Source organism: Buceros rhinoceros, unplaced genomic scaffold (assembly GCF_000710305.1).
Source record: "Buceros rhinoceros silvestris isolate BGI_N320 unplaced genomic scaffold, ASM71030v1 scaffold4720, whole genome shotgun sequence".
NCBI lineage: Eukaryota > Metazoa > Chordata > Aves > Bucerotiformes > Bucerotidae > Buceros > Buceros rhinoceros.
Window position 1 is genome coordinate 42098 of NW_010391239.1, and position 20009 is coordinate 62106.

Below are 20009 nucleotides of genomic sequence, written 5' to 3' on the forward strand. Positions count from 1 at the left end.
CACGTGCAGGGAAAGTCAGAGAGGGTGATCCCTGGGTACGTAATAAACCCAACATGCTATTTCTGTGCAGCCCTATTAGATATTTTCCATTTTTTTGTGATGTCATCTGTGTGAAGTGCACACAAGGTTTTACATACAGCTGTTTCGCTCTGAAATGTCCTTCTGCCACTTTTTCTTAAGGATGGTGTAATCGGATACGATTAACAATCATTGCTGCTTTATGGGTTTGCCCCTGCTCTGTGAGACTTTTCAAATATTCAGAGTCCACTAATGTCGTCCAGTGGGAGTTTCCTCCTTGTTGCAGATACAGCATTTTTCAAGCATGAAGTAATGCGCGTTCCTTCTCCAGTGGCTGCATCTTGTCTCTGAGAAGCTTAGTGGCTTGTGCTGACGACAACAGCTTGGCACAGTAACGCATTGTATAGGCTGTCCTATTTAAATGTTGTTTCTCAAGCACGTTTATGGGCTCTTTAAGGGGACAGCGACTTCCAGTAAATTAACAAAGCTGGAGGCTGACTTGTCCCTGAATGTGAGTCCATTTCTGGGTAGAGTAGGCAGCCTAAGTGATGTTCTGCCTCTCTGTATGATGATAGACTAGTAATACTATTAGTTTTTGCAGAGTTATGGTGACCTTTAGAGGACTGTTACGCAAGGAGCCATTTACAGTCTGTGTAGCACAGACGTTCTGGTTTATACCTCTACATGTTCAGGCATGTTGCATGTATATGCACACGTGTTGAATACAATAGGAGAATACACATGTATATGTTCATGAGTCGTTAAGATTTTGGATGTCCAGCTAAAACTCTGAAAGATGGTGATGTTTAAGTGTCATATGTCCACCTTCTGGAAGGTGTCCAGCAATGCAAGAGAGAGCTGTGAACACAGGTCATGCTGGCTTTCCAGAAGGTGAATCTACGACACTTACAAATATTCCACGCATCAGAGCGGGTTTTTTGGGTTGTTTTGGGGTTTGGTGGGTTTTTTTTATCTTTCTTTACCTTGGGGTTGAGCGGTTTAAACAAAAGTGCCTTTGAACTTGAGATAAAAACTGGAATAAAATAATACACACGATTCATTGATGTTTTGCAGTCTATGACAAGATGTTCCTAGAGAATGAGAACATCCCTTCACAGGGACAGCCTGGTAAAAAGAAACCGTTGTCAGTAAAAGCTTGTGTGGGAAAATTTTGATTTTGTTCTTGATGTTGGTTTGCCTCATGTGAAAGTTGAGGACATTGTTCAAGAAGGTCAAACCATGCTTCATCCTCATTAGAACAATGACAAATCATAACAAATGTGTAATAAATACATACAGATTTAAATTCTTTGTGGAAAAGTTTTTCAGAAATGTTTGGGTTTCCATCGGAAAACGACCTCCTTTAGAATTTTTCTCTTTCGAATTGAAAAAATCTGAAAATGTAATTTCTTTGCAAAAATAGGTTTTTTTTTTTGCTGGAAAGGTTTTCTGGAAGTTGAAGGCTAGGATGAGTAGTTGGTAATGTTTAGTTCTGTCTTACAAAAATAATGTGCTATTAGCCTGAAAAAACTCATTATGTATAACATGTGGAGGTCTAGATTATATGTGAGAATTTAGACTAATGTACATAGAGAAGAAGAAAACGTAGAAAATAATTTAGGACTTTTGAAAGTATTCTTATGCCTTTTTTTCCCTGCAATGTAAAGATAATTCAACAAAACCTGCTATGTCAGTTTAAATATATGTATTTATATATAGTTATGGGTGAATTTTGTACGGCCAAGACTGATTGTAGCATTTTGTGTTCCAGAAAGGTTTTCTTCTGAAGAAATGTAACCGTTCTAGTACATAAGAAACCATATGAATTCCAGGAGTTCTGCTTGTAGGAGTTAATGTAATATCCACACTCATGGGTGAAAAAAATGAAAATTGGTTCTCGGCAAGCATGCACAACGTGCATTTTGCGCACCCTCGGAGTCATCACCCTTTGCAGAAGTTCTGCAGGACTGAAGACCAAAGTGTGCCTTAGGGTGCTGCTTTACTAGCGCCTTAGTTCAGTCCAGGAGTGAGCTTTTAAAGCAAAATCCCTCCCCACGCAGGGAGCTGCGGTTCACCTCGCAGAGTGCACAACTGGCTTCCTTTTGGGGCAAAAGGGACACAAAGAAGAGTGCACTTATCACCTATTTATGGCTGCAGCACATTCATTCAGGCCACAGGACCAGACTCGGAACAAGTTAGAACGGTGTGCGTTATGAACCTGAGGTGCTGAGGATGCCGTGCGGTTAGCCTGGCTCTCCTTTTTTTTGGCCTAGGTTATGCGCTAAGGTAGATGTTGGCGACATCTGTTTGGGTATAGATTTTAGGTACATTTCCGGTACGGGTGGTTTAACTATATTCAAAGCACCAGACTGGAGATGGTTTAATGCAGGACTTAAAATGTGTAAGTAGCTTCTGGAAAAGAAAATGAAACCGCCTTCAGCAGAGACAGCTCTGACGCAGCTCCGTGGTCGTCCCTCCTTGGGTGGCTGCAGGGCTGCTCCTGCTTGGCACCTCACTCAGGACAGGGTTTTTATTTACCAAGCTGCAGTTTTAATGTAGGATTTGAGAGCCTCCTTTCTGCCTCTATTTCCCCTGCCCCAGTTTTGTTGTTGTTTGTTTGTGTTAGGCGTTGGGTGCTGATTTTTCTCTATGGCTTCTGTATAGTCCTTGTGCTGAATACAAAGGCAACGCACGTGTCTTTCCACATCCTCTGTACTGCTCCGAAAACCCCCTTCTGCTGTTTCTGTGAGTTGTTAGGTCTCAGGTCCTGGGAAGATCACTTTGGAGGTAGTCCTTTTCTGTTTACAGGCTGCTGAGACCACGTGGAAATTTTCAAAAAGCTTTGGAATGTCACATGCCCTGAAACTCCAAGGCTTTGTCAAAGAGCCTCGCTACCTACTCCATGCCAAAGACTTGCAAGGTTCTTACACCTATAAATCATAAGCATTTGCTCATGCAAAGCCCTTAAACTTTGCCAGAACTTCTCTGTGTACCAGATTATGCAGTTGGTCACAAGGAGAAAAACAGGTGCCTGGGGTAGCACCGTGTTTGAGCAAGGAGAGGCTCAAACATGAGGCCAGATCCTGATTGTTTTTCAGAGATGTAGTTCAGTCTCAACATAATGAAGACAGGAGCTTTGTGTTAAGATTTTATTTGGCAGGTTGATTTCCTAGAGCTGAATTTGTTATTGAAAGCAAAGTGTAATGAAAAGCTACCATAGTTTTGTCTGGTTGACTGAACCTTCCCTTTATGGATGTAAAAACTGAGGAAAATAAGAGATGGTGTGAAATGTGTCTGACAGTCAGCCTAACAAAAGAAAGAAACACCCCGCTTCCCTCCAATAAAAAACCACAACAAACTTCCCCCTGCACCCCCCTCCCCTCCCCCAAAACCTCCAACAACCAACCAGCCATGGCCAGTCCTTTGGAAAGGCTGTATTTCCTTCTACCTCAGCATGACCCGCCCATTTAAAAGTGGGTTTTGCCACTTGTTTTCCTAGGTTTTTTGTTGTTTCCAAGAGGGCTAAAAGAAGCTGAGTGCTGCCCAGCTGCCTTGCATCCTTTCCCCCACCAGCTGTCAGCGTACGCTGGTTGATCACAGATACGCAGAGCAATACGACCTGATTTCTGCCTGGTTGAATTCCCCCAAATTCTGCAGGCCAAGTAGTGGTGTCTGCTCCTTCTAGGAAGTGGCATCTGCCTTTGGCTACTAGGTCAGGCTGTAGGTGACCTGCCGGTCTGTTCCAGAGCAGCACAGGTGACAGGAGATGCTTGGTCCTCCTAACGTGACCCATGACACTGGATTTAGGAGCTGCCCCATGCAGAATTGCTGCGTAGTTGGCAGAGAGGAAAAGGTATTTCCAAGTTGAGGCTTAGCCTTCTGGAGGTGCTTTTCTCTCAGCTAAAGTGTTTTAAAGAGAACGAGATGTAGCCAAGCTTCAGTTTAAGAAAAGATAATCATTTAGAGAAGAAAGGACTAGATTTATGTTGTTTTGTGCCAGAAAACTGCTTTTAGTCTTCAGAGATTTCTGCTTTGGTTTGTTCTTACGCCGTATTTGGACAGGATGTAAAGCAGGACTATTTGCAGAGTGTGCTGAAAGCTGGGCTAGTGCAGAAGTTCACACTGTCCTTTCTGTATTTCTTGCATGAATCTGACGACTTTTGTCCAAGTGTTTGGTAGTTTGAACTTTCAGAAAGAAAGAGCGACTACAGAAGAGATCTTGACTCTCTGCTGCTCTTCATTTAACATAAACCTTCTGGTTGATCTGGATCTAATTCTCATGTGAAAGTTCAAAGAAAATAAATGTCAGTGGACTTTATGAATCTCTTACCTACAATAAATAATGCAAACACATTCCAGGTGATCTGGACAAATGGAGGACATCACAGTCTCAATTTTCAGTTGGTCCCAAGGAGGCTGTAAACCATGGCTAGCTACCTGTGCCTGGATCTGTTGGGAGTGTAAGGATAGATCACGTAAAGACAGGTCATGAATACGTACTTCAAAGAACAGATTGTGAAGAGCTTGTGGGCCAGTGAAGCAGAAAAGGTCGATCTTGCCAAGAGACATAGACGTCGCTTGTCTGGAAAATAGCATTTAAAATCTAAACAGACCTTTGTTTCTTGTTTCTTTTTTGGCAGTACTTTGGCTAACAGCTATAAACTGTTTGATGCAAAATCGGACTCAGAGCTTGCAGTAATTTCTTATCTATAACAGCTTTTTTTCCTCACTTTTTCAAGGACTTGTGATTTTAATAATGCGCAAGTTTTCATCCTCTCAGAGGATGTGGGGAGGTCAACAGCAGGATGCGTAAGAATTGTCACTTGCTGGTTTGTGGGAAAATCTCTCTCTCTCTCTTACATGTTTTAAAGGTGGCAGCAGGAGGAATTTGCTGATACTTCTTAGTTTGTCATAGTTTGTATTAAATTCCAATAGATTTTCTTCAGTGAATATTCATAAGCTGCAGAAAGTGAGAAGGGTTTTCTTAATGCAAGGTTATCTTGACTGAAGGACGTTTTATCAAAGCCTGGTGTGTTTCACTTGCTTCATGCATCTGCTTTTCTGGAGAAGTGAATAAATTAATGATACAAAGAGTTTATTTTTGTACGATTTATGCTGAAGGTAAAAGAACATATTTAGTGTCCAGGCTTGTGCGTTTACAAAGATTTCATTTATTTCGTTAGTTCTGATATAAACTATGAAACAGCCAAGTTGGCCAAAGCACCAAATAATACACTGACAAAAAAGGTAATGAAAAGGATAACGCTTAAATGCTGTGTGGTGATTTATATATTTTGCTGAGATTTTTCTCCTCTCTGTTGATCTCCAGACACATAGAACACAGACACCTACGTGTGAGCTAGGTTAGAACGTTCGTATCCTATCCAGTTAAGAGAGACAAGCATTTCCAGAGTATGGTTTGTCTGGCTTAGGTTAAATATTTTCTTTAGGATTATTTGACTCCCAAAGCGCTTACTTCTCTCTTTTGACTATCAGTGAGAATCCAGACATGCAGCTCAGATGTAGGTGTATTTTTATGGACAGGGTAATCCCACCTTCTTGTGTCATTTAGTTTAATTCAAATAATAATTGTGACTTACAATTTTGCTTGCAGGTTGGTCAAGACAAAGGAAGCTGTTCATTTCGCAGAAACCCCAGCCCATGCATTGTTCCTCAAGAGAATGAAAATATTTTCCACACGATATTTGCTTTTTTCACGAAGTCTGGCAGAAAAGTATTGGTAAGAAAGTCTGTTTCTGTCCATCTTGAACTTACGGTGTATCTTACAAAAGATTTTGCGTGGCTTAGCATGAAGTCAAGCAGATTAGTTAATTATCGAGCAACTGTTTGGTGCGTGTGTACTAATACTGATGTTGTGATACGTAGTGATTTTCATTATCTCATCTTTAAATTCTCATATTTTTAAAGAGAAATAGGAAGTTTAAGGAAGTGCAGTGGGGAGGGAATTATCTGACGTGGCACCACGCGGTCGGTGACCAGAGCCCTTGCTCCCATGGTTTGTCAAAGGCCCGTGGGGCGACAGAGCCCTGCACCACGCTCGGTGCCTGACCCATGCAGAGAGTTGACGGGCAGCGGTCGCCCCACTCTCCCCTGCCCCGGGCACTCGCCTGGCTCAGGGGCGCTGCAGAGAGCTGCATTTTGCCTGGCTTGCTTTCATGTAGCTCTCTATACCTAGCTGTCCTCAGGTCTTGAAAGTGGCTGCTATTTCAGCGCAGGAGTGCTGGTTTTTAGCAGTTCACGAGGTAACTCAGCTGCTGTATTTGCTGTCACGCAATGTGGTGATGAATTTTTTCCTCCTTTGCCTAACAGCTTTTTCCATATTTCCTGTAGGACTGTGAAAGACCAGGCAGGTCCTGCTTAATTATACGCTGCAACTTAAGCTCGCTAGCCAAAGCGGAGTCCTGTGATATAAGTATCTACACGCTGCTGAATACTGAGATACTGAAGAAGGTACGTGCTTCCTTTGTAGTTTGTCCTAAATCCCAATTTAAGATGCTTATCTGTACCAGTGGACTCAAAACTTGCATTTTTTCCCCTTTACTAGTGTGTTATAAAAAAATCATGGTGTCAAAGAAAACAGATCTATTTATCAACAGCACGTATGGAGGTGTTGCTCCTATTCTTACCCATTATGACCAAAATAAATTAATTTCAGGCATTTATACATTGAGGAACAACAAGTGAGGCCCCTGATTGTATGCATGGTGCTAAGGCTAGAGACTGCGCAAAGTTGAATTGATTTCTGACAGTTTTCATTCTGAAAAATGAAAAGTAGAGGAAGTGCACATCAGCTGTGACCAGCTATCCGTCACTCCTTCCCTGTAAACAGAGGTGTGGCACTGTTTTGTAATTTTTTTATTTCAAATTATTATTATTTTACGATGATACATCATGGCCATATTAATGCTAAGCTTGACCTTTGTGACAAGAAATGGTTGAGTTAATTCCTGGCACTGAATGAGACGGCAAATCTTTAAAATTTCTAGTGATTTACTGCATTTTTCCTTGTTTTCCTTTACTTACAAAACACTGATTGTGTTATCGTGGTGAGGTGCTGTAAGATTATGAGGGTATAAGACAATCAGAGGAGAAAGCTGATAACTTGAGGCTACCGAAATAAACCTGTCTTTGATAGCTGCCAGATTAAAAGCCCTGCAGAGAACCCTTATTAGAAAGCAGTTCCTAAAGCACTCGATAGCCCTGAGTTTTTCCAGCTGAAACCAACCACTCTGCCAATGTCTGATCCTATTTGAAAACACGAAATGTAGGCAAGGACAGAAGTTTCAAGTGTTTGTTACGTGCTTCCAGAAACGCTGAAATATGTAAGCAAGTGAGTGAGTTCTGGGAAATTCAGTCCTGGGAATAGCCAGGATTTGCCCTGTCTGCTGGGTCCTTCCCAGGGTGACCGCAGGGCTGGCAGTGCTTACACGTGCCTTTGGGGCAGTATCACCAACGCCCTTTGCTGTTTCTCACCTCCCCAAGACGAACAGCAAACAAGTGGCTCACCTGTGAGTTGAAATGGCAGATTTTTGGAACCTGCGTGGTAAAATGCACTGTGTAAACTGTAGGAGAAATATATATCAATAAGGGGAGCTGTACATTGAATATTTAAGATATTTGCAGCGCAATTCAAATAATTAGTTTTCATCTTGGTATATACTTGCATTACGAGGTTTCTTTTTTTTTTCTGTTTGCTTGAAAAACAAGTAGGAACTTTTTGATGGTTAAGATTGAGCCCATCTGTGTTGATTGGCAGTGTTCTGTCTTTTGCTTTTGCAGTACATGTGGGAAACATTAACAGGCCAAATACGAACGATGTGTTTAGAGTCCAACATACCTGATTTTGTTTTCGTCTGAGATAATGTGCTCGGTTTTATCTGTCTGTTGTGAGCATAAGGTATATTTTTTTCAAAGCAGGGTTTTAACCAGGATAGTTCTTAAGCCAAACTCCACTAGCATTGTCTAGATGTGTTTATTGTTCTGGCAAATGTTTGATAGGGTTTTGGGGGTGTTTGTGGTACTTCCCCCCACCCTTAAATCCAATTCTTCCTATTTGTACTTCTCAGGACAGTTCATCGGTCATCCAGTTTGTCACAAGGGCAAAGGTGCGGGTAGACACTGACCTCAGAGTTGTGGAGGTGCCCAACGGGAGCCCAGAAGAAAAACCAGTAAGTAAATACACCTGAAGAGAGAGATTTCCTGATCACAGTGCGGGGAGAACATTGAGAGCTCTACAGAGACTGGAATTTGTGGCTGGGCTTGGGTTGGGCTAGCCCGGGAGGGTGCCCAGGCTTTGCCTGGCTAGACTCGCAGTGCTGTGGGCTGTACTTCTGTGGTTTTGTTCTCTGTGGTAACCGAGCCGCCACAGCGAGTCATGTTATGTGGAGCAGGAGGATCTGTGCTGTACTGGCCAAAATTGTAATACCCTTGAGGTATCCGTGCCAAAATTCGGTTTAGCTCCCTGTTCTAGGGTTAACGTCTGCTTTAATCTTATTTGGATTTTCCTTGAAAACCTAGCAGAGACTTGAAACCCAGCGAAGTCTTTTCAGGTGTACCAGTATTTGGAAGTGTTAATGATATTTTGGGAGCTGTGAAAATGGGCAAGGAGTTCTAAACTTTCAGAAGTTCATTTAACTGTTCCGTTGTGCTGAGCTGCTGGAATTCATGTATGACCTGATACTGCATTTTGTGTTGATCTGCATGAGGCTAGATGGAAAATTGTCAGAGAAGTACCAAAGTTCAAAGTGAATTCACGGCATAGCTTTGGCTGTAAGTAAAACTGTGCAGGGCCATGTTTACGATCTACTGGAGGAGAAGGTGATGATTTTATTTTACTACCAAGTCACCTAATACTTTTGCGTGAAAATTGAACAGGGGGTAACACCCAAATTCAGCTTTCTTTTTGCCTGGTGAAATTTTAAAATTTCATTTCGTATTTTTCTCTCACATGGGGATCGGTGGTAATCTGGATTTCCAATTTCTCCTCTTGCTGTGTATTTTTGGAGTATGATCTAGATCCCATCTCTCAGCTGTCCTTTTATCCCCAATGATGGTCATCACCACCAGCCCATGCAACCATTCTATCATTGGCTCCATTTCAATGAGTACTATTGACATTTGAGTGTGAGAGCATTGAGTTCAACGCTCTGATGTCCCAAATTAAAGCACTCTTCTCAGAGATGCTGGATTTAAAAAGCTACGGGCAAAGGAAGATTTGAACCTGCATCTACTTACTGCCGTCAGTCTGAAAGTAGACAGCCCTTCTCCACCATCCTTCTTCTCCACCATCGTGTCTGCAACTCTAGATTTAATTTTCTATTTTATTAGACCTGTCAGAAAAAGAAATTCTTTATATGACAGGAACACCACTTTTTCCCTTCTGTTTTATTTTCTTTGTCAAGTTTCTGGGCGATTCTAAAGAACATTAAAAAATAGGCTTGGCAGCTGAAATGAAAAACATAGCTTGCCTTCCCTGGGAATGTGCCTTCTAAGTGACCTGCAGCCCTGATTGTTCATACATTGCTTGATCTTTCTTTAGTTCTGCAGCTCGCACAGAGCAAATCTGGCCATTTTGGGGCAGAATTTCATTAATGACTGAAGTAACACCTGACTGTGATACCTACGCCCCAACTAAAAAGGAAGAAGCCAGATCTCTTGACCCGATATTCGACCTGTAAACGGTTTGAGAGTCACTCAGAATGATATGCACAATATAAGATGTATGGGGTTACTATTATTTAATGTGCAAAATTTAGAAATGCTTTTATCTTTGGAATGCAAACTCTGCTGTATTTCACTATCTAGTGCGAAAACAAAATTGTCCTTTTCCTGTTTCCGGAAAGTCTTTCATCAAGCCTTGAGTTGCAACGATTGTAAAGTGCTCTGTGTGTGCTATATTAATCTTCAAACAAGACCTTGCTCCCGTAGCTGTAAAGAAGCACGCTTGACATGTTGTAGCCATGTAACATCAATTTGTAATTTCAAGGCTTTTCTAATGTGAGTGCCATTTGCTCTCTCCTTTATGCTCTTTCCATATGTCTGTTGGCTTCACCATTGCTGTATGTTTTGCATTGGGTCATGTTCAGGAAAAAATTTAAGACATGTGGTTTGGCTCAAGGTATTCATTTTCCCCCCTCCTCTTTTCTTGTGGAATGCAGAAGGGAATAGTACTTGCTGCAAGCCACATCTATTCAGCTGAAGTGGAGACAGGCGAGGTAAAATGTCTGTTCATACTGCTCCCTTCCTTTTTAGAGCTCATCCTGTGTTCTTTTCATGGACCGTGGACTGCTGTACCGTTTGGAGAGCAGCTCCTTCTGGGCGGGTTGTGCATGGACTTCCTTTGGATCCGTTTACAAACGTGTTCCCTAACAATAAAAAACATTTTCTTAGGCACTTTATCATGGTAGATTTGAAAAGGCCTCTTTGCTCTCTACAGCTAAATGTAGATTTATTAGCACGTTTAGATGGTTCTTCAGAACCAGGCGCCCTCACTTCACTGGGCACTTCTACAGTATCAGAATGTGAACTGTCTGGAAAGAAGGCAAAAGAAAACAGAAGACTGGTGTTTGTGATGCTGGTGTAAAAAGTACCAGGAGTGGCAGGACCACCCATGTAAATACCAGCTTTCTCAGAAACCCTAGCAGACAATTTGTAAGGGAGATGCCAAAGCTTATGTAAATACCTGTAAGCTGGGTAGCAGGCTGCCTTTGAAATGAACCCGTTTTGTAAAAAGATGCTTTTATGCAATTTTCAGACATAATTTCTCTAGATTTGGGTATGGTTTTATGTGATTTGGAATGATACATTTTTCTGTCTCCAGTTCCAGTAGGCTTTTTGAACTCCAATCGTATGAGGAAGGCGAGCAGAGTTTGGGTTTGGCTCTGTGATGACAGTTGTATTTACATGAGTATGTATTGGCTCAAGCCGACGGTGTGGTATTTTCAGCAGGCATACTTTGTTTTCTTGAGCATATGGGTTTTCATGAAGGTTTGGCTCCCTTCTCTGCATGGGAGGCAAAACCAACAATAAGCTTAATGAGTCCACGGTGGTCAAATACCAGATCCAAGGGTTCACATCCGGTGCTCGCTGCTTGTGCAGGAGGAGGAGCACTGGTAGGAGCAGAGGGACTTTCTCTCTGTGAGTGCCAGTGTCAAAACTAGCTGAAGTTTTCAGTCTCCCTGTCTTGAAGGGGTGCAAAGCTGGATAGATGAAAGGGGAATCCCAGATAAAATGCATGCAGCTCCCACAACAAAATGCCCTGTAAAGCTGAAGGCTACTGTCTGGTGCTGTCAGCTCAGCACAGGTACTTCTCCAAGCCTTTAAAACTTCCCCTCCTCCTGCGTGGAATTCACTGTTCTCATTTTCAGCCCAGTCACCCCAGGTTTAATTCAACACAAGCAAGTGGTTGCCCTGCACGGATGTTGGGTTTTTTCCTCAGGATTTAGGTATCTTTATGTTTGTGATGATGTATTTCAGGTAAAACAACAACAACAAAGAAAAACTTTAAAAAATTAATTTTATGGGTGTGAGGACCTACCAAGTGATTTCGAGAGCTCTTTATGTGCATTTTTATATGCAGAGAGATTTATATACATGTTCGTGTGCCTAAGCTTTCTTTAGCTGTCTGCCGGTGGCACAGAGGACTCCTGACCGTGGCCTGTTCTCCATGTTGCGTTGGAAGGAGCAGCCTGTGGTAGTAGACAGTGCTCATGACGTCCCAGCCTTTTTTTAATGCATATGGCAATACCTCTTCCACTCAGCCACCCACCACCCCTCTCTCTCGCCTGTTTGAAATACTCAGCATTTCAAGGAACCTCTTCTCTGCAGCTTACCTGTGAGTGAGCACAACATCCTAGCCTGGCTGAAGCCAGATCCGCGCCTCCTCCAGCAGCTTTGCAGCCGCCTTTCCAGTGCGTTATTTGCTGCCTTGTTGTTTTCATGGTGTTTTGTTTTTCATTTCATGGTTTTACCTTTCCATCTGTTACTGTAATGATCCCTTTATAGATTTTCTTGTCTTTACAGTGCAGTCTGGCAGGTAGAAATACACGCTTGGGTAAAGGAACAGAACAATAGATAACAGCAATAAAATACAGTTAATTTCCCATGGATAGAGACAAGCAGGTAGCAAGGATACTTCAGGTTTGTATTTTTAAGAACCTCCAAAGTTTTTCTTAGTATATATAAATAAATATATTGAAAAGTATGGATATACATATATATAATACATATAAACCTGTGCCTTCATGATACAAGTGCATACAATTAATTTAGTGTGCATAAGCAAAAAGAAATGAAAATTTTGCAATTATGTATTTCTAACCAGGTTTTGCTGAAGTACGTTTCTGGCCTTTCTGAGTCCCAATACAGCATCATGTGCCTATTCTGCAAAGGGCTTCAGCTCAGTATGAACTTTTAAGTATTTGCAAAATACCTACTCGGTTAACTTCTTGCTGGAAATAGGGTGTTTTATTTGTTCACTAAGATCAGCAGAATATAGCACGTGTTCGGCACAGGTAGAAGATGAACTGGTAGATGCCCTTGTCCATGCAGGTTCAACGTTTCAGAAATCTTTGGCAGGGTGAAGATATCTGTTATTTTACAGCAGGGCAGTGACATTGTGTAAAAGGTGATTGATGTGCAAGCTACACTGCCTCCCAGGCCTCCCTGCTTTCAGATCCCACAAATACAGCATGAAATGCAAAAGATAAATATGAAACTAAAGCTCCTCATACATCGTCAAGACCACTGTGTTTTTCATGGCCTTTCCCTGGTGTTTCATCAGAGTCTGAAAAAAAGCGTGTGATCCACTCCATATTGTGTGACTGTTGCATGTTCTTTCTCCGAACCAGACGGCTGCTGTCCCGCCTCTGCCCTCTCTGGGATGCTTTCCCAACCCCATCCTCCTTATCTTCTGTGTCAGTCACTCTTATCACTCTCGTCTTTTCTGTGGGTGGGGGCTGTGGGAAGTGTGCTGGGTTAGGACCTGCCTTGTGCTCCCCAATGTGTTGGCAGCCCTGTGGATGCCGTGTAGCTGGGATGGATGGGATGAGGACTTCAAGGTTCACTCGTGACGGGCTTTCAGAGACTGAGGGGGTCAAGTGGCAGGCAGCAGCTGGCACACTTGTCTTCAGTAACATCACGCTCTGCCTCCAACCTCCCCCTTGGGATGTTCCCTGGCCTCTCACCACTTACGGTACTGGCTTCTCGCTGATGCTCCCAACACACAATGTACACTGACTCTCTGCTCAGTCTGGTTCGATTGGTGTTTGGCTTGGGCTTTGTGTCCTTGGTTCCTCTTTGCCAAAAGTCATTGCAGTGGCTGCGTGTTAATGCAGGAAGATTTTGAGGGCTTGAGAGGGATAAGGACGTTAACATGTGCAACATCCCTGCTCCTCTCCAAACCACAAAGCCACGAACAAGGGGGTTTTATATGTTGATTCCAGACTGCTAGAAGAAACCGGATAGATAAGAAGCTGTTGTTGCTCTCTACCCTTACAGCTCGAGCGGTGACTGCAAAAGCTACAGCCAAGCTGTTCTAGCCAGCGTGCTTCAAACCTGAAATGTGGGGCTCTTGCTGCAGTGAAGATGTATGATTTGGTCTCTGCAGCTATTCCTGGCTCTGCCTTTTGGCAGCATGAAGGATGTACTGGTTTGTTGCGCTGGAGGTTGTGTTCAGTTAACATTACTGTCTGAGCAGTGGAGAGAAGGCACCCACCTCATTTTGCGTCCAGGGGCTGCTTGAAAGGTCTCTTCACTGAAGTCGGCAAAATTTGACACGTTAGGAGCTTTTTATCTTGTCGCGTCAGGAAGGAAAATAACACTAGTGCCTTATCGTCTAAGAAATACTCTTCTGACTGGTGTCTGCAAGATGGATTCTAACCATGGCCTCTCTGAGAAATGGACTGCCACATCAGATCATCCTTCCAAGCTGGCTCAGAAAGATGAAAAAGGCACAAGATTTGTGTTTGATCTCTGTGTCTGGTATTTCCTTTACGCTCGTCTTGGCTATGAGGGAAACTCTGCTTCTTAGGAAACTTTCTGTGTTCAGCGAGATGTCTTAACAAGTCTGACAAAGGCTTTGTGCTAATGTCTGAAATGCTAAAATTATTCTTTTTCTCCGGCGAAAAACTGCTCCATGTTCGAGCTATTTTGAGCGTTGCGATACTGGCTATGGGAATATGTTTGGATAATGCTATCTACGTATAGCTTCATCCCTGTTCATTGTTACGTTTTCACGTCTCATTGTCATCAAATGCCTGATAATATCTCATCAAGAGAAAAAAACAGAGTGTGTAAATCAGCTGTGTTCCAATTCCTCCTCCAGAAAACCTGTGGTCTTAATTGGCGTTATCCTGGCAACCTGAGACAAAGAATCCTTGAGTACTTCTTTATGGGAACACAGTGACAAAACATAGCCCTGCTCACCTGCTTTCTCTCACCCGTGCCTGTAATTTCTGTGGGTGGTTGCTGATGCTGTGTATGCTTACAGAAACACAGAAATGTTCGTTAGTGCGTCTTGGAGGCTGTCCTGTCCCATATCCCGCTCAAAGCAGGGCTGTTGCCGGCACTGGCTCAGGATCCCCATGTCTTTGTCTGAGGCTGGGAAACCTGCAAGGATGGAGAACCCAGAGCCTCTTTGGCCCCTGTCCAGTGCCGACATCACCTCCCTGTTGCAGCCCTTTCCTGAATGCCCCCCTTCAACACCCAATGTATGGTACCACGTGCCCTTTGCTGTCTCATAAATGACACTGTTTGAATAGTGTCACCGGTGGGTGGAGGTATTTCATGGATCTCTTAAAGATGAGTATCTTGGGGTTGTGTAATTGCTTCTAACTCTAACTCCCGGATTTTCACCCACTTTTTAACTACTGAAATATTTTGTTTTGTTTAGAAGATTGATTTAACAATTCATATCTACGAAAGGGTTTTGGCATTTTTAAGCAAAGATGATGAAAACGGTTTGTGAAGGAGGGAGGGAAAACTCACTACTTTGCCGTCCAACACAAACCAAAACAAAGCCAGGCAAAGCAAATATATTACCTTTAAAAAAATCCCCCTGCCTCTCTGCATTTGCTGGATATTAAATTGCAAAATTTAACATAGAAATAGCCCTCACTGAGGAGAACTGTTTTGAGTTTTCCACCGAGAGACTGGTTTTGATTGAAATATGAGGCTGGAAATTCACATAGCGTATATGAGCAGTATAATTTGCTCCCATTTTCTTCTTAAGACAGATGGTTAAGGAAAGCTCTTTATAGGGTGTATTTCTCTGACATACACACAAACACAAAAAGAGAAATGAGAACAGCAGGGGACTGCTCTCTGCATTCCCAGAAGAACCCGTGACTGCATGCGCCCTTCCCTCTTTCACACAACGCATCTTATGGAGCACAACAGGGATGATTTGTGTTCAATAGGGATTTTTTTTTTTGTGGAAAAAACGTTATCAAGCTCAGCATACATGAGCGTTTCATGTGAAGCATCAGGGTGTTTGCCAGGGCCAAGAACATAAGTAAGACAAACCACACGAGATGTCGTGCCAACCCAAGGGATGGAGTTTTCCATGCAAACCTTTGTGCACCTCTGGTGGCCCAGCGTCAGAACAAGCTCAGTGTCTGGGGTGGGGTGGAGGGTTGTCAGGGTAAGAGTTATTTTGGAGAAGAAGCTGATAGCCTTTGGATCCAACATACGGCTACTCACATTCCACTTGAAAGCTTTAAATCCTGTGCAAAAAATAGATGGAAAAGCACGAAATTGAGGACACGGTCCGTATTTGTTTGACAGATGAAATATGATCAGTGAGGCCACCATGCAGTGTGTTTAAGATGAGTGCAAGAGAAAATAGTACAACTTCCAATCATCAAAAGATCTTTTTCTAATTGCTTTGTAGGTGGTCTTTGAGGCTTTGCACAATCTGGAACCTCGTGGGTATGTTGTCGGGTGGATCATTGCCATCAGTTTGCTGGTGGGAATTCTCATCTTCCTGTTGCTGGCTGTGCTCTTATGGAAGGTAAGGTAACAGATGCAATATAAACACCAAGTCCCAGGAAAAGAAAAAGAAGCTTAGATTTATCCTTGCATTTAACTTGTATTTGCTTTAGGATCTAAGTAATTGTCCACTCCATCACAGAAGCCATCGACCAGCAAAAGTGTTTTTATATCCAGGCTTTTGTGAGAGACGGGGAGAGACTCATGATGTGGAGAAGTGGAAAAGTAGATTTTTTTTTTTAGGGTTCAGTTAAACCCTGGTTAGAAACCTGCTGTTGTCTCAGATACTTGGTAGATCTCTATGTTTTTCTGATGACTGAGACTTACTGAATTCAAAAGGGTTTCCTGAAAATTAAGTCAACTTTGCTTGACCAGGTAAAAGATTGGATGCACGCCTAGCAAACACCGGTTGGTAGCTACTGTTTTTAAGAGGTAAATGCCTGGGGGAGAGGAGTATCCAGCAATAAATTCTTCAGATACCTCAAAGAAAGAGTTCCAGATGAGTAAGATGCCTTACCAGAGCAAGAAGCACCTGGACCTGTTGAAAGCCAGCTTTCACACCATCTCTGATAAGATACAATTCTTGTACCCAGGCACAGTTACAGGGTAAAACCAGGCTGATGCTGACACTTAGCAGCAGCCATCTGGTGTGGTAAATAGAAAGGGTAAGGAGCTTCAAGTGTTTTCATTCCTCAGTTCCCTGTTACCAATCCATAAATTTAAAAGGCCACGGTCAAGGTCAGGGACTGTCTTTGAGAGAAGTAAATCTCAAATGCACACATGGGAACAAGTCCAACCTTACTTTGCTTCCCGTGGCGGAGGTCCAGCAGCCTGATTCGCACTGTTCAGCAGCATGTGCGCTGCAGGCTCTGCTCGCCGGCTGTGCCAGGACTGGAGGTTGCAGCCCCGATGTGCTGCAAAAGGACACATAGCTGCAGGGCACGGGGCTGTAAAATGGATTTACAAACCTGGCCGTGTAATACAGATGGGTGTATGGCTGCATTATAGAGTATGCATCTATTTCATAATATATAAATTATACATATTCTATGTGGGTTATAGATTTTAAAGTATTTTTCTAGTCAGTTCTGAAGATTTTTAAGCACCTACTGGCCATGTCAAAATTGACCGTGCTTTCCAAATGGAAAGCAATGTTTGCCCACAGTCTAGGATATCTCACAAATTCTGGTTTTGTGGCGTGCGGGAAATGATTTTGCTTTTTGTGGCAGAGAGAATGAAAAAAAAAAAGTCTGTGCAATTAAGGAGCCAGAATAACGGTGAGAATGGAAAAAGGTGAGATGGGAAGAGCCCAGGGTTTACGTGCCAGTGACATTTTTGACAAAATGGTTACTGCTGCTGATACCGGTATGACTGATGTCGTATGGCTTGTTTCCTGAGGGGAAAAAGGCACTAGATGAACATGCAGGATAAGAGGAATGGCACCTTTCACTGCGAGCCATCCACAACGATCTATCTGATGCAAGTTGAGTTCTTGGTGTCTGCTAGAATTAATACAGGCCTTTGCTTCTGGCTTAATCTTGAGATCTGAGCTGGTTTTGGTTTTACAGAGATCATTCAAGTACACATGAAGAAATTGCTGTTTTGTTGGGTGAAATCCTTGAGGGAAATTCCAGGTGACAGCAACAAATAATGACAACTAACACCAGGCTTGTATAACCCTTTCTGCGTGCAGATGTTAGAGAGCTGAGGCAAAGCACGGCAAGATGCCTTGCCCAAAGTCCTGCAGCAGAAGTGGCAGTAAAACTCCAGCACTTTATCCACAGAGTCTCATGATTACTAAAGGAACCAATAACTTTAGATTGTGTAGTAGAGAAAAATGATTAAAAGATTGTAGCTGCTAGTATCAGCCAGTATTTTCGTTTAAGTCTTAGTCTGGAACATAAATATACATAAGTACTACTTTGCACTCACTAGTTGCTATGTTTATTAAAGTTACTGGCAATATTAAAGTTGTCTGAGATAAAACTGACATGGGAAAGTTGCAGTCCTACAGAGGAATCTTAATTGTCTGATTGCAAATATTTGTTAGACAAAATTGGCCAAGTATATCTTAGAGTCATTCCTAAATTTTGTGTGTGAAGTAGTACAAAAAAATCCCTTTCATTAGAAGAGTTTTAGTCTTTAACTGTGGAAAGAAAAAAACAGATTCAAAGTAGATGGAGTTTTGGGTATCTTAGAACTGCTAGTGAGAACTAGAAATGATCCAGATTTTAAGAGCAGAGTATAAACTATATTATATTTTTATTAAGAAATTAATTAGAGCTCAACTGTGGTCCTGCAAGGCAGCTGTTTATACAAAACAGAGCAGGAGCTGGAGCAAACTCGTCATAAGGGACCGGAGCCGAGGCAGCCGTGCAGGGCTGGCCGGCAGCGGCTATGTCGCAGCCCTGAGTGGAAGGGACGCTCTCACTGTGTGCACAGCTGCACCGAGAACGGTGCAACACCACGGACAAATCCGTGAACACGCCGGTGTTTTGCAGATGGAGTAAACAGCTCCTTAAAGTGGCAGAAAAATGTTAGAATACACGTAAATATTTGACGTAACAACACAGCTAGGATTAGTGGTGTCAAGAGTGAGCTCTCGGGGATATTCCAGCCCCAAATGCTATTTTATATCAGAATAAGGTTACTGTGCCCACAATAAGATGGTATTTATCTCATTATTTGTATGTCTGAAATCGCAGTTTAGAAGGTCTGTGTCATTGGAAGTGATGTTAAGTGGCTCTTTCACTTCAAAACAAAGCTTATTTATTCACAGCCAAGTTTATACACACGTAACAAGCGGTTTAGTGTGAGCTTGGTCAGGTTGTGACTGGCTTTGCTTCTCTGTTTGTTTTAGTATTTCATGTAGACACAGTGTTTCCTCTGGTTTAAGGGCACACAGATTCAGAGCGGGGGACCAGCTATTCCCTGACTGGCACGAGATGTTGGGTGTAAGGCAGACTGGCAAGAGTTGCCCCATTTTTGCCTGTTTTGTTGGGTTCATCCCCTCCAGATGTCTCTGTGCAGGCATCCATGGGGACGTGCTCCCATGCTTGCCGGCTCCTCTGCAGCGGTTCCTCGTGCCTCGCCTGTGGTCTCCCATGTGCAAGAGGAGCCGGAGAGCCTCTCATGCTGTTGCCCACAGCAATTCATCTTGCTTTTAACTGTGGGGATTGGCCTGCACCTCTTTGGTGGCCTCCAGATGCTTGTGGAGAGCAGGGGAGGAGGTCGCGTTGCTTCAGGCCAACTACTGTGTGCTAGACAAGCGCGTGGTTTCACAAGCACTGGCAGTAGTTCAGGACGGAAAGGCGATCACGGCTGGATTATTTTGGGGAGTGCTGTCCCACACACACTTCCCTCAGCTGTCAGGAGTGCAGCCACGTGGGGACAAGGTCCCCTTCAGGCATAGTGGATTTATGCACACATAGACCAGGGGAGAACTGGCACGCACCATGCGAATGAAAAACTGAAGCGTGATATGTTATACCACAATAAATATTCTACTAATAGCAGCAGTGCTTTACAATGCTGTGATTGAAGTTCCTACATGTGAACTGGCTTGAGCTGTGGAATGAAGTATTGAATCCATATAATTTCCGATAAAATGCACAGAATGAAAAAAAAAAATGGTTTGTGCCCAGAGGATTTCAGAGAGGGGTGTGTAAGCGAGCACCAGGCTGGACATTTGGGCAGCTGAGTGTTCTGTGGAGCCAGCTGTGGAAGTGATTTGCAAAACAAAGATTTTTTATATTCATTGCAGTATCAATATTTTGTTTCTTTGAGGCGTGTTTAACACAAGAGCTGGACTTCTGTCTAAATTTATTTCTCTAGACATTAAGCTTCTTTCTGAACTGAGCCCGTCCTTGTGGTATCCAAGCTCTCACTTGTCTAAAATGAAGTTCCCAGCATTGTTTTATAGCTTTTGGATTCCTGGGGCAAAAAATGATCCCTGGGTGTCCCTTACGTGATAAGACGCTCTT

At 42.9% G+C, this 20009-nt stretch overlaps 1 protein-coding gene across 1 annotated transcript in view; it reads left to right on the forward strand.

Moving 5' to 3' along the window:
• Window positions 1–20009, forward strand: part of LOC104497500 (integrin alpha-9-like) — a gene marked incomplete at its 5' end in the record, with an annotated part of 53283 nt that overhangs the window by 20720 nt on the left and 12554 nt on the right. The window contains 4 exons of the mRNA XM_010140762.1: window positions 5633–5758; window positions 6370–6489; window positions 8106–8207; window positions 15929–16048. Coding sequence (XP_010139064.1) covers window positions 5633–5758; window positions 6370–6489; window positions 8106–8207; window positions 15929–16048 — 468 coding nt within the window. The remainder of the gene's footprint in view (window positions 1–5632; window positions 5759–6369; window positions 6490–8105; window positions 8208–15928; window positions 16049–20009) is intronic.